The sequence below is a fragment of the Oncorhynchus tshawytscha genome, linkage group LG16 (assembly GCF_018296145.1).
Source record: "Oncorhynchus tshawytscha isolate Ot180627B linkage group LG16, Otsh_v2.0, whole genome shotgun sequence".
Classification (NCBI taxonomy): domain Eukaryota; kingdom Metazoa; phylum Chordata; class Actinopteri; order Salmoniformes; family Salmonidae; genus Oncorhynchus; species Oncorhynchus tshawytscha.
The window spans coordinates 17,953,783-17,967,546 of NC_056444.1; the positions used below are offsets into that span (position 1 = coordinate 17,953,783).

General features: G+C 42.5%; 1 protein-coding gene across 1 annotated transcript; it reads left to right on the forward strand.

Annotated features, from left to right (window-relative positions):
• Positions 1-1,293: 1,293 nt before the first annotated feature.
• On the forward strand, positions 1,294-8,139 carry LOC112236925 (eukaryotic translation initiation factor 5A-1). The gene is made up of 4 exons (XM_024405542.2): positions 1,294-1,513; positions 1,797-1,901; positions 6,856-6,987; positions 7,088-8,139. Exons 1-4 carry the CDS (start codon positions 1,346-1,348, stop codon positions 7,154-7,156), a joined length of 474 nt encoding a protein of 157 aa, XP_024261310.1. The 5' UTR covers positions 1,294-1,345; the 3' UTR covers positions 7,157-8,139.
• The last annotated feature ends 5,625 nt before the right edge of the window (positions 8,140-13,764 follow it).

The following is a 13,764-nucleotide window of genomic DNA, read 5'->3' on the forward strand; positions in this document are numbered from 1 at the left end:
TGGCTACCTCTGTCTTTTACGCAAGAATCACTCAGGGCCCTCAGCTGGCCACTTACGCAATGTAGTCGTTTACGCTCATTCTTCAACAAAGGTGAAACTATGTAGAAAAGGAATCTGGTTGATATCCCTTTCAGTGGCCAATAGGGGTGCATAGGAACACAATGGTTTCAAAACATGAGTCAGTTCCAGATTGGATTTTTCTTGGGCTATCGCCTGCAATATCAGTTCTGTTATAATCACAGACAATATTTTGACAGTTTTGGAAACTTTACAGTGAGTTCTATCCTAAGCTGTCAATTATATGCATATTCTAGCATCTGGTCCTGAGAAATAGGCGGTTTACTTTGGGAATGTTATTTTTCCAAAAATAAAAAGTGTTACTAAACTGATCAGATCTACTGCATCTTAGACTTGCTTTCAATGAGTGACATCTTTAACGAATTTCTGTGAATTTGGTCGGGTTGCCCATGAAGTTACATATTTCACCTTTTTAAACATGTCCAACGATGTTATGAATTTCACAAGATGATAACAGGGCAGCCAGGTCTAATTCTAGCCTGGGCTGCTTATCATGTTCTTTTATCAAGAACTAGTCACAAGCTGCTACTGCTAGAATTGGGACCATTTGCTTCTCTTTTGACCTGAACTATAACAAACAGTAGGTAAATGTAATGTTTCTAATTAAAATGACTGTGGCAAGTTACTTTAAATTGATACACTAGCAATATTTTCGGGCAACTGAGTTAGGAGCATTGAGCAACATGAATAGATTTCATGACTCCAACTTAATTTCCACATGTCTTCACCCATCTCCTATAGCTTGACTACCACATCTGTACTGGAATATATCAGCTAACAAACAGCAACTGAGGCCTTGCCCCTGCCTTGTTCATCCACTCGACCTACTGTCAGTCAAGTCATTGGCAAGGCGAACATAAGAACTAAATTTAGCCAGTGTTTTAGTAAACCTTTCTAAGCAAACCATCTAGTTAAACATACCAAAAGCTATTTAAATTGGTCCGGTGTTGTCCCATTGACATGGCATGGATATCAGTTGGCCTGCTAAACATGAAAAACTGAACACAGTAAGGTATCATGATCTTAACATTGTAATGAAGCAACATATGATATGCAACTGGCCACCATTTCACTCCATAATGGATGTGAAGGATGTGCGCTTAAAGGGTCCGTACATTGAAGAAATGGAGATTTAATGCTGTTAATGTTTTACTCGTTGACAGCCCTCGTATTCGTACATGGAAATAAATTGGCAGTGCTGTTGCTGTAATTGCCTGATATAACCGATATATGTGTTCCTCTGCAGTACCCCCTAATCCATCGCACCATGGCAGATCCCGAACTTGACTTCACCACCGGAGAGTCTGGTGCCTCCGCCACCATTCCTATGCAGTGCTCTGCCCTGCGAAAGAACGGTCACGTGGTGTTAAAGGGACGCCCATGTAAGATTGTGGAAATGTCCACCTCCAAGACCGGAAAGCATGGACACGCCAAGGTAGGGGGTTGCCTAGACGCGCATACAAATACTACATGCCCTAGGGATGCCTCTGCTACATAGTGGCAACAGCATCAGTATTAGGGAATTTGTGGGGAACAGACTTCTGGTGTACTTTCGTTGTCCACGTCTGAAGTAATTGACCCAAAAATGCTTTGTCTGAATTTTTCCAAGCATAACTTGACGCATCAAATTAGGTTTTACTCAACTTGTTATGACTGTTATTAGTGGTGTGGTTAAACTCTGTTCTCTAAGTTGATGTTTATCCCTCTTCCTCTTTTAGGTTAACATGGTGGGCATTGACATCTTCACCAACAAGAAGTATGAGGACATGTGCCCCTCCACCCACAACATGGATGTGCCCCACATCAAGAGGAATGAGTTCCAGGTCAGTGTGACCAGGGTGGGAAATGAATACATGCCAAAAGCGGGTAGATTTTTGGCAATGTCTATTTCACCAGCCACATTGGTGACTGGTCATTTTATTAAAAGCCTAAATGTAGAAATTGGTCGACTTGCCCTGAAAGAGTATTAGTGGAACTTTGTCTTTGCGTTTCTTGGCTAGTTGCATTGTTTTGTACACATGGTGTACAAAGGTTGTTCAATATTAGTTTAAGTTGGCTGCAATGGTCTGCGGATGTACTCAACTCTGATGGACACTACGTTACCATGGTAATGGCCCCCGGCTGAAAAGGGAGCAGCTGAACATTTGTCTTAACTTGTGACTCAAATATTTGGGGGTTATATTGTGCTTATTTTGAGTATGGAACACAAATGTTTTGATTAGCTTTCAGTCATTTCTTATTATAACACTCCAATTGAATTGTTCACCTACATTTTATTTGTTTTAAATATCACCTTAAGGGACGGTAGTGTCCCGCCAACTGCCAGTGAAAGTGCAGGGCGCCAAATTCAAAACAACAAATCTCATAATTAAAATTCCTTAAGCATTCAAGTATTTTACTCCATTTTAAAGACAAAATTCTCATTAATCCAGCCGGTGTCTGATTTCAGAAAGGCTTTACAGCGAACGCACCACAAATGATTATGTTAGGTCACAGAGAAACACAGCCATTTTTCCAGCCAAAGATGTCACAAAAGCACAAATAGAGATCAAATGAATCACTAACCTTTGATCTTCATCAGATGACACTCATAGGACTTCATGTTACACAATACATGTATGTTTTATTTGATAAAGTGCATATTTATATCAAATCTCATTTTAAATTAGCGTGTTATGTTCAGTAATTCCAAAACGTGGTGATTTAGCAGAGCCACATCAATTCACAGAAATACTCATAATAAACATTGATAAAAGACACAAGTGTTATGCGGGGAATTGTAGATATACTTCTCCTTAATGCAACCCCTGTCAGATTTCAAAAACTTTACGGAAAAAGCACACCATGCAATAATCTGAGTACGGCGCTCAGAGACAAACAGCCAGAGATCGGCCATGTTGTGTAGTCAACATTAGTCAGAAATTATAAACATTCACTTACCGTTTATCTTCATCAGAATGCACTCCCAGGAATCCATCGATAAAGTTCATTTATGTCCAAATAGCTTCTTTTGTAAGGGCGTTTCGTAAACAAATCCAAACGTACGTGCAAGTCTAGCCGAAAGGTCGGACGACAAGTCCAAAAAGTTATATTACAGGTTGTAGAAACATGTCAAACTAAGTATAGAATACATTTTTAGGAAGTTTGTATCATAAATCTTCAGTAATGTTCCAACTGGAGAATTCCCTTTTCTGTAGAAAAGCAATGGAACGCGAGGTAACTCACATGACCAGACCTCTGACTCATTCCCCTCTCATTCGGCCCCACTTCACAGTAGAAGCATCAAACAAGGTTCTAAAGACTGAAGCCTTAGGAAGTCCAACGTGACCAATATCCCGCTATCTTCAATAGGGAATGAGTTGGAAAAACAACCAACCTCAGATTTCCCACTTCCTGGTTGGATTTTTTTCTCTGGTTTTCGTCTGCCATATGAGATCTGTTATACTCAGACATCATTCAAACAGTTTTATAAACTTCAGTGTTTTCTATCCAAATATACTAATTACATGCATATTCTTGCTTTTATGGCTGAGTAGCAGGCAGTTTACCCTGGGCTAGAGGTTGACCGATTATGATTTTTCAACGCCAATACCAATTATTGGAGGACCAAAAAAAGCCAATACAGATAAATCAGCCTTTTTGGGGGGGGGGTAATGACGAATACAACACTGAATGAACACTTCTTTTAACTTAATATAATACATCAATAAAAATCCATTTAGCCTCAAATAAATAATGAAACATGTTCAATTTGGTTTAAATAATGCAAAAACAAAGTGTTGGAGAAGGGAAGGTGCAATATGTGACATGTAAGAAAGCTAATGTTTGAGTTCCTTGCTCAGAACATGAGAACATATGAAAGCTGGTGGTTCCTTTTAACATCAGTCTTCAATATTCCCAGGTAATAAGTTTTAGGTTGTGGTTATTATAGGACTATTTCTCTCTATACCATTTGTATTTCATATACCTTTGACTATTGGATATTCTTATAGGCACTTTAGTATTGCCAGTGTAACAGTATAGCTTCCGTCCGTCTCCTCGCCCCTACCTGGGCTCGAACCAGGAACACATCGACAACAGCCATCCTCAAAGCATCGTTACCCATGCAGAGCAAGGGGAATAACTATAGGTCTCAGAGCGAGTGATGTTTGAAACGCTATTAGTGTCCACCCCGCTAACTAGCCAGCCATTTCACATCGGTTACACCAGCCTAATCTCGAGAGTTGATAGGCTTGAAGTCATAAACAGTGCAATGGTTGAAGCACAACAAAGAGCTGCTGGCAAAAATGCACGAAGGTGCTGTTTGAATGTATGCTTACGAGCCTACTGGTGTCTACAATCGCTCGGTCAGACTGCTCTATCAAATCAGAGACTTATAACATAACACACAGAAATACGAGTCTTAGGTCATTAATATGGTCGAGTCCGGAAACTATCATCTCGAAAACAAGACATTTATTATTTCAGTGAAATACGGAACTGTTCCGTTTTTTTTATCTAACAGGTGGCATCCAAAAGTCTAAATATTCCTGTTGCATTGCACAACCTTCAATGTTATGTCATAATTGCATACAATTCTGGCAAATTAGGTGGCCCAAACTGTTGCATATACCCTGACTCTGCGTGCAATGAACGCAAGAGAAGTGACACAACTTCTTTTAGCCAAATATGCAGGTTTAAAAATATATACTTCTGTGAATGGATTTTAAGAAAGGCATTGATGTTTATGGTTAGGTACACATTGGAGCAAGTACAGTCCTTTTCCGGGAATACGCACTTCATCGATTATATGCAGCGCAGGATAAACTAGTAATATTATCAACCATGTGTAGTTAACTAGTGATTATGGTTATTTTTTTATAAGATGCGTTTAATGCTAGCTAGCAACTTACCTTGGCTTACTGCATTCGCGTAACAGGCAGGCCCCTCGTGGAGTGTAATGAGAGGCAGGTGGTTTGAGCATTGGACTAGTTAACTGTAAGGTTGCAAGATTGAATCCCAGAGCTGACAAGGGGAAAATCTGTTGTTCTGCCCCTGAACAAGGAAGTTAACCCACAGTTCCTAGGCCATCATTGAAAATAAGAATGTGTTCTTAACTGACTTGCCTAGTTAAATAAAGGTGTCAGAAAAAAATAACGATGTCCAAAAATACAGATTTACGATTGTTATATAAACTTGAAATCGGCCCTAATTAATCGGTCGACCTCTACTCTGGGCACCTTATTCATCCAAGCTACTCAATACTGTCCCCCAATCAACAAGAAGTTAAGTACTCTTTCAATAAATGTCATCGTTAGAGACCTGAACTAATACATCTGTATCACGCAGCATTTTGTGACAGGGCAGGCACTTGGATGTTCAGTTGTAGAACATCATTCAACTTCTTACTATTTTAGCATTGGATAAGACTGGGGTCAAAATGAAACTGACTTGAGTGATATACTTCATTACTACTTGTGTTTCGGTGTTATTATGGATAAAATAATTGGCATGGCTTGTAGATTTTACATGACCTGCCACAGTGGCTGGTGGAACAAAGAGTGAATTTCCTGCCTAGAGTGACCTCACTTCCTGTCAGTGCTCATTCCCCTATGCCAGGGTTTCCCAAACGTGTTGGGTACAGTTTGGTGTTTGCCCAAGACAGCTGATGCAAATAACCAACTCATCAAGCTTGAATTTTTTTAATCAGCTGTGTAGTGCTATGGCAAAAGGTGCACCGAGGTGGCCAGGACAGATTTGGGGAAAAATGTCACTTGTTCCCACATAGTTGGAATGATACCAGAACCAGTACTAATTCAGAATGTGAATTAGGCATTATGATCAGGACACTACTTTTCCAAGAGACTAGCAAATCCATTCAACACTATTCAGTCATTGGCTGTCAAACCAACCACCGTCATAAGGCTAGACACTTTCCTAGAAGACTCCCTGGGCAGTCCTGTAGTTGGTCAGTTTTCAGTGTGGAGTAGTGAGACTGGCTCTACACGCTCCCAGTCTGGCCTGCTGTCACCTGTGAGGTGGCGCAATGTGATTGGCCATATGGTCTTGATCGCCCAGGCATGATGTCATCCTAGTCCATGGAGCTTGTATTTATTGAGCTTTAATGCACTTGATAGTTGCTGTTAAGACATTGAAGTTACTGTCCACAACCCTTTGTTTGTTGACGTGTTGACAGTGTTTACGTACTTTGCTACATTACCTGGGGGGAGACTTAGGCCTCAAAGGATAATCAAATGCGCTTGTATGTGTTAGGCTTACGCCTGGTCAATTGGGTGACCTCATAGTTTCTTGGTACATTATTCAACTGCCTTGGGAGTAATGCTGTTGTGCTGATCACAATGGCTTTCTCTTTCTGGGAACAATGTGTCCACAGCTTGTGCCTCTGCTGTCAGCACTGGCCCTTGATTGGGTCACAGTAATTTTCCCCTTTGCAATGTCACCTTTTTTTTCTTTTTACATTTTACTGTGAATTTGGTGTTGGAGTGTTGCCCCATGTTATAATGCATGACGATCACCCAGCACTGTGCCAATACCCGTGGCGTGAGTGTGAATGGTTCATGCTACAGAGATCTCCTTGGAGATGGCTGTTACACCAGAGTGATCACATCACAAACCTCTGGTGCGATTGCTAACATAACAAATGCACATTTTTTTCTAACATACTAATCTCACACATTGTCGTGCAGTTTTCTACTTATTTCCTTATCTGCACAGCCTGGCTGACATTAAGACCACTTGGAGTGTGCGTTTGTCTGACTGTAACCTGTTTGTTTTCAGCTGTTGAACATCACTGATGGGTTCATGTCCCTCATGGGTGACAATGGTGATGTGAGGGAGGACCTGCGTGTGCCTGATTCAGACCTGGGAAAGGAGATCGAGCAGAAGTTTGCTGCCGGTGAAGATATCCTGGTGAGTGTGGCTGGCACAGTGTTGGCTGGGGTGTTGTGACGTTTGACAGTTTATCTTGAGTGGTGCCTACGAAGAATATTAACCATTTCTCTGCCTGCAGGTCTCTGTGCTGGCCGCTATGGGGGAGGAGTGTGCTGTGGCCGTTAAGCAGATGACCGGTGGCAAATAGAAAGACCAGACTGGGCTGCCCAGGCAACAAACTCCACCCACAACCAGTCTAGCATTCTTATTGGTTATTCTGTCACCAAAGCGACGGCCTTCAGACAACTTCAATCATTCTGTTGTGATTCCTTTTTTTCTCGTTTTTTGGTTTTCTCTCCGACGCTGTCGGACTGTCCCACCGTTACAGCGGCTTGCTCGCTGTTGGGTGGCATTCTGCCGGATCACTGAGGTTTAGTTATACATAATCTACTATATAAAGAAAAATACTTTCAAAATATAGATTTTCTTTTTTGACTTCCTCATTCCTGTTTATTTTTGCCTTCGAGATGTTTTGGTCTTGCCACATACATTCCAGAATGTTTAAAATAATGATGGGATCCAGCTTTTTGTATGATTATTTTTTTATATTACTTAGATTGAATAGAACAGGTCTGATGCCTTTTTGGGGGGGGGCTTTTTGACTGGTGGGAGGGGGGCTGGAGGCCCCTTTTACTGTCCAACTCCGTTGGGGTTGTCCCTCTCTGGCCGCCTTACTGCTGCTTCCCAGCATGGCCTCTGCTCTGGCAGATCAGACAACTCAGATGCTTTTCTCCCAAGCCACGAACGATGGTGGCAGTCCCACCCTAGCATTTAAATAAACCTTCGATATCAAGAAAGAGAACATTAGAGAAGATGCTAAATATGAAACCAAACTTCAGTGATTTCTCTTGTCAATGCCGCTCTGTCTGTTTAGGAAGCTGAGGGCCCTGTGCGCTTACCTCTATTGTCACCACGGCAACCTGGCCCCGCCCCGGCTGCCCTGGGCATCCCATAATAGTCGAGTCTGAGGTGTTGGTGTGGCAGCGTGGGCTTCCGGAATGTTCTGGAAGGCAGTTTGCAGTGAGGTGTGTATGAGGGCAGGGGGGGGTGGAGTTGCAAACTTATTTTGTTCACTCGAGGCCTTTGTCACCTGACTGGAGATGGCAAAAAATAAAGTTAAAACAAATAGAACGTTTTCTTAGTTGTGGTTTGTTTTCTCGCTATAATGTTCCACTGTCCCAATGCCTGGCTGAAGTAAAACTGTATGATACAGAAATGAATAGGTTTGAGCTTTGGTTGGGACCTCTGCACTCCAATTTGCCTGGAACCATATGGTATGCTACTCTGTATATGCATAGTACACTGAACAAAAATATAAACGTAAAATGTGAAGTGTTGGTTTCATGAGCTGAAATAAAATATCCCAGAAATGTTCCATATGCACAAAGCTTCTCTAAAATTGTGTGCATTTCTCCTTTGCCAAGATAATGCATCCATCTGACAGGTGACATGTCAAGGGTACATTGTGCTGGGAACAAAGGCCACTAAAATGTGCAGTTTAGTCACATGCTACAGAAATTGCAAATGGCATGCTGATAAGGAATATTCACCAGAGACTTGATTGTCCATTTCTCTACCATAAGCCAAGTCAATGACTTGAGAGTTTGGCAGTATGGTGTACCGGCCTCACAACAACAAAATATGCAGAACCACGCCAGCCCCACCTGCATTATCGTCTGAGACCAACCAACCCGGACTGCTAAAACCTGGTTTGCACAACCTGAAAATTTCATCACAAAATGTCAAACCGTCTCAAGGAAGCTCATCTGCGTGCTTGCCCTAACTTGCATTGTAACTAACTAAAGTTGGTAGTTGACCACTGACACGCTGAAGAATTGTGCTTATCACGGATGATTCCAAGTTTCACCTGTACCAGGCAGGTGTCGTATGGTGTGGGCGAGCGGTTTGCCGATGTCAACGTTGTGAACAGTGTGCCCCTGCGGCAATGTTATGGTATGGGCAGGCATAAGATACGACACAATTGCACTTTATCGATGGTAGTTTGAAGAGAATTTGAAGAGATCCTGAGGCCCATTGCCGTGCCATTCATCCGCCACCGCCATGTTTCAGCATGATAATGCACGGCCCCATGTCGCAAGGATCTGCACACAATTCCTGGAAGCTGAAAATGTCCCAGTTTCTCATGGCCTACAAACTCACCAGACGTCACCCATTGGGATTCTCTGGCTCGACATACGGTAGCGTGTTCCCATCAATATCCAGGAACTTCACACAGCCATTGAAGAGGAGTGGGAGAACATTATACTCATACCTTAGTCAGATACTTTTCGTAAAGTATTATTTTTATGTGAAATCCGTCAATTTAAGGCCTAATGGATTTATTATAATTGACGGGAAACCTTATGAACTAAGTAAAATCTTGGTTAGACTGCGTTTTATTTTTGTTCAGTGTATCAATTTGATCCCTGGCATCTGGCACATCCTGTAATGTGGATTTGTCTTCAATTTGCTGGGTCTGGTAAGTAGAATGCTGTAGTCTTTGATAGAGGAAGCCTCACTGTTGACTGCTTGACCTTTTTATCTTTTAGGGCAGTTTGCTAAAGCTGTTTTGAGGAACTTGTACAGCCTAGGTTTGATACCTGACACCCAGTGAAGTACTCACACTGCTGCTTCCTCTGCCCTTCTGGTCTGGCCCATTGCAGTGTACTCTAGTCTGGGCAACAGAGGCAAAGCACTGCAGATACCAGTGTTCAGGGCTCAGCTAAGACTCCATGACTGAGCGGCAGTGTCTGGGTTTAAGCCAGGATGAAGCCCTGTCCCTGCAGGGGCCTATATGGCTGTTGAGCCACACCCTGCCTGAATGCCTGCCACTGCAGTGTGAAGAGAACTCATTCTCTTCACACAATGTATACTCACGCATACAATTGTACACATCTGTATGCTCTCAGACTGATCTGACTCATTGTCCAGATTTCTAACGCTAGATTAATGCATATAGAACAATTAGATAAAGGAAAGAAATGTAAGGTTGGTGTGTTTAGGTCACTCAGTAAGCATATTGGCAACAATACAGACCCATTACATCAGTAAAGCCATGACCCTGCTGTTGTAGTGTCAATTGGATTAATGCAGGTGCTTAACAGGGCTCAAGCCTGTGGGGGGCCCAATAGGAAGCTTAAAAGGAAATGTATAGAGTACACATTATAGCCTGGGTGGTTTGAGCCTTGAATACTGATTGGTTGACAGCTGTGGACCGTATACCAAGCGTATGACATAACATTAATTTTTATTCTAATTACATTGGTAACCAGTATATAATTGCAATAAGGTACCTGAGGGGTTTGTGATATGGCCAATATACCACGGCTAACGGGTGTAACCAGGCACTCTGCTTTGCGTATAAGAACAGCCCTTAGCCGTAGTATATTGGCCAAATACCTACCACAACCCTTATTGCTTAACTTTTGACTGGTAGTGTGTATATAGTTAACACCTACTCATTCAAGGGTTTTTACTATTTTCTACATTGTGCAATAATAGTGAAGATGTTAAAACTGACATAACACACATGGAATCATGTAGTAACCAGAACTTTGACTTGATGACGGCTTTGCACACTCTTCACATTCTCTCAACCAGCTTCACCTGGAATGCTTTTCCAACAGCCTTGAAGGAGTTCCTACATATGCTGAGCACTTTTTGGCTGCTTTTCCTTCACTTTGCGGTCCATCTCATCCCAAGACATCTCAATTTGGTTGAGGTCGGGAGATGCATCACTCCTTGGTCAAATAGCCCTTACACAGCCTGGAGGTGTGTTGGGTCATTGTCCTGTTGAAAAACAAATGATAGTCCCACTAAGCCCAAACCAGATGGGAGGGTGTATCGCTGCGGAGGGCTGTTCTAGCCATGCTGGTTAAGTGTGCCTTGAATTCTAAATATAGCAGTGTCACCAGCAAAGTATCCCCACACCATAACACCACAACGCTTTACGGTGAGAAATACACATGCGGAGATCATCTGTTCACCCACATGGCGTCTCACAAAGAAACTGGTTTGAACCATAAATCTCCAATTTGGACTCACCAGACCAAAGGACAAATTTTCACAGGTCGACTGTCCATTTCTCATGTTTCTTGGCCCAAGCAAGTCTTATTATTGGTGTCCTTGAGTAGTGGTTTCTTTGCAGCAATTTGACCATGAAGGCCTGATTCACGTAGTCTCTGAACAGTGGATGTTGAGATGTTACCTGAACTCTGAAGCATTAACTTGGGCTGCAATTTCTGAGGCTGGAAACTCAACTTATTCTCTGGGTCTTCCATTCCTTTGGGGGTCCTCATGAGATCCAGTTTCATCATAGCGTTTGATGGTTTTTGCGTGATGAAACTTTCCGTTTTGACTGACCATGTTTTAAAGTAATGATGGACTGTTTCCCTTAGCTTATTTGAGTGGTTCATGACATAATATGGACTTTTAAATGATTTTTTTTAACCTTTTATTTAACTAGGCAAGTCAGTTAAGAACAAATTCTTATTTTCAATGACGGCCTAGGAACAGTGGGTTAACTGCCTGTTCAGGGGCAGAACGACAGATTTGTATCTTGTCAGCTCAGGGATTTGAACTTGCAACCTTCCGGTTACTAGTCCAACACTCTAACCACTAGGCTACCCTGCCACCTCTTGGTGTTTTACCAGATAGGGCTATCTTCTGTATACCCCCTACTTTGTCACAACACAACTGATTGGCTCAAATGCATTAAGATTGAAAGAAATTCCACAGATTTTCTTTTAACAAGGCACACCTGTTAATTGAAATGCATTCCAGGTGACTACCTCATGAAGCTGGTTGAGTGAATGCCAAGAGTGCAAAGCTGTCATCAAGTCAAAGGGTGGTTACTTTGAAGAATCTCAAATATAAAATGCATTATGATTTGTTTAACACTGTTTTTGGGGGGGTTACGACATGATTCTGTGTGTTATTTCATAGTTTGATGTCTTCACTTGTTCTACAATGTAGAAAATATAAATAAATAAAAAACAAACACTTGAATGAGTAGGTGTTCTAAAATGTTTGACTGGTAGTATATAGACACGTGGATTCAGCTATTTCAGCCACACCCATTGCTGACAGGTGTATAACATCAAGCACAAAGCCATGCAATCTCATTGGACAAACATTGGCAGGAGAATGGCCTTACTAAAGAGCTCCGTGACTTTCAACGTGGCACCGTCATAGCATCCGACCTTCACAGCAAGTCAGTTTGTCAAATTTCTACCCTGCTTGAGCTGCCCTTATCAACTGTAAGTGCTGTTATTGTGAAGTGGAAATGTCTAGAAGCAACAACAGCTCAGCCGTGAAGTGGTAGGCCCCACAAGCTCACAGAAGGGGACCACTGAATGGTGTAGTGCATAAAACAAGACTGTTCTCAGTTGCAACACTGACTAACGAGTTCCAAACTGCCTTTGGAAGCAACATCAGCAGAAAAACTGGAGTTTTTTGAAAGGGGTTTCCATGGCCGAGCAGCTGCACACAAGCCTAAGATCACCACGCACAATGCCAAGCGTCGTCTGGAGTGGTGTAAAGCTCACCGCCATTGGACTCTGGAGCAGTGGAAACGTGTTCTCTGGGGTGACGAATCACGCCTCACCATCTGGCAGTCTGACAGATGAATCTGGGTTTGGCTGATGCCAGGAGAATGCTACCTACCCCAATGCATAGTGCCAACTGTAAAGTTAGGTGGAAGAGGAATAATGGTCTGGTGCTGTTTTTCATGGTTCGGGCTAGGCCCCTGAGTTCCAGTGAAGGGAAATCTTAATGCTACAGCATACAATTCTGTGCTTCCAACTCTTAACAGTTTGAGGAAGGCCCTTTCCTGTTTCAGCATGACAATGCCCCCATGCTCGAAGCGAGGACCATGCAGAAATGCTTTGTCTATTGGTGTGGAAGAACTTGATTGGCCTGCACAGAGCTCTGACCTCAACCCCATCAAACAGCTTCGGGATGAATTTGAATGCAGACTGCAAGCCAGGCCTAATCACCCAACATCAGTGCCCGACCTAACTAATGCTCTTGTGGCTGAATGGAAGAAAATCTCTGCAGTAATGTTCCAACATCTAGTAGAAAGCCTTCGCAGATGTGTGGAGGCTGTTATAGCAGCAAAGGGGGGACCAACTCCATATAATATCTGTAATTTTGGAATGAGATGTTTGACGAGCAGGTGACCACATACGGTTTTTGGGCGGAAAAATACAAAATATATACTACATACTGTGTACACTACCTGACTAAAAGTTTGTGGACACCTGCTTGTTGAACATATCATTCCAAAATCATGGGATGAAATAATGAATGCACAAGAATTGGCGGGAGATAGCTGTGCCATATCTTTGCCACACTTCTCCCCTTTTCTTGTTGCAACATTTAAATATTATACTCAAGACACATTATCTTCTAGAATCTAGGTGCTTTTCGCTGACAGCCGCAACTCAATCAGCTAGACCTATTGCCAGAGGCAGTTTGGAACTCGGTAGTGAATGTTGCAACCGAGGACAGACGATTTTTACATGTTACGTGCGTCAGCGGTCCCGTTCTGTGAGTTTGTGTGGCCTACTACTTTGTGACTGAGACATTGTTTCTCCTGGACGTTTCCACATCACAATAACTCTTACAATTGACCGGGGCAGCTCTAGCAGGGCAGAAATCTGACGAACTGACTTGTTGGAAAGGTGGCATCTTATGACGGTGCCAGGTTAAAAGTCACTGAGCTCTTAAGGCCAGCCTACTGTCACTGTTTGTCTG

Bases quoted from the DNA above. Each gene is read 5' to 3' on its own strand.
- LOC112236925 (XM_024405542.2), top strand. From the start codon at position 1,346: ATGGCAGATCCCGAACTTGACTTCACCACCGGAGAGTCTGGTGCCTCC. The intron at 1,514-1,796 runs GTAGGGGGTTGC...TTCCTCTTTTAG, and splicing joins GAAAGCATGGACACGCCAAG to GTTAACATGGTGGGCATTGA. The intron at 1,902-6,855 runs GTCAGTGTGACC...GTTTGTTTTCAG, and splicing joins TCAAGAGGAATGAGTTCCAG to CTGTTGAACATCACTGATGG.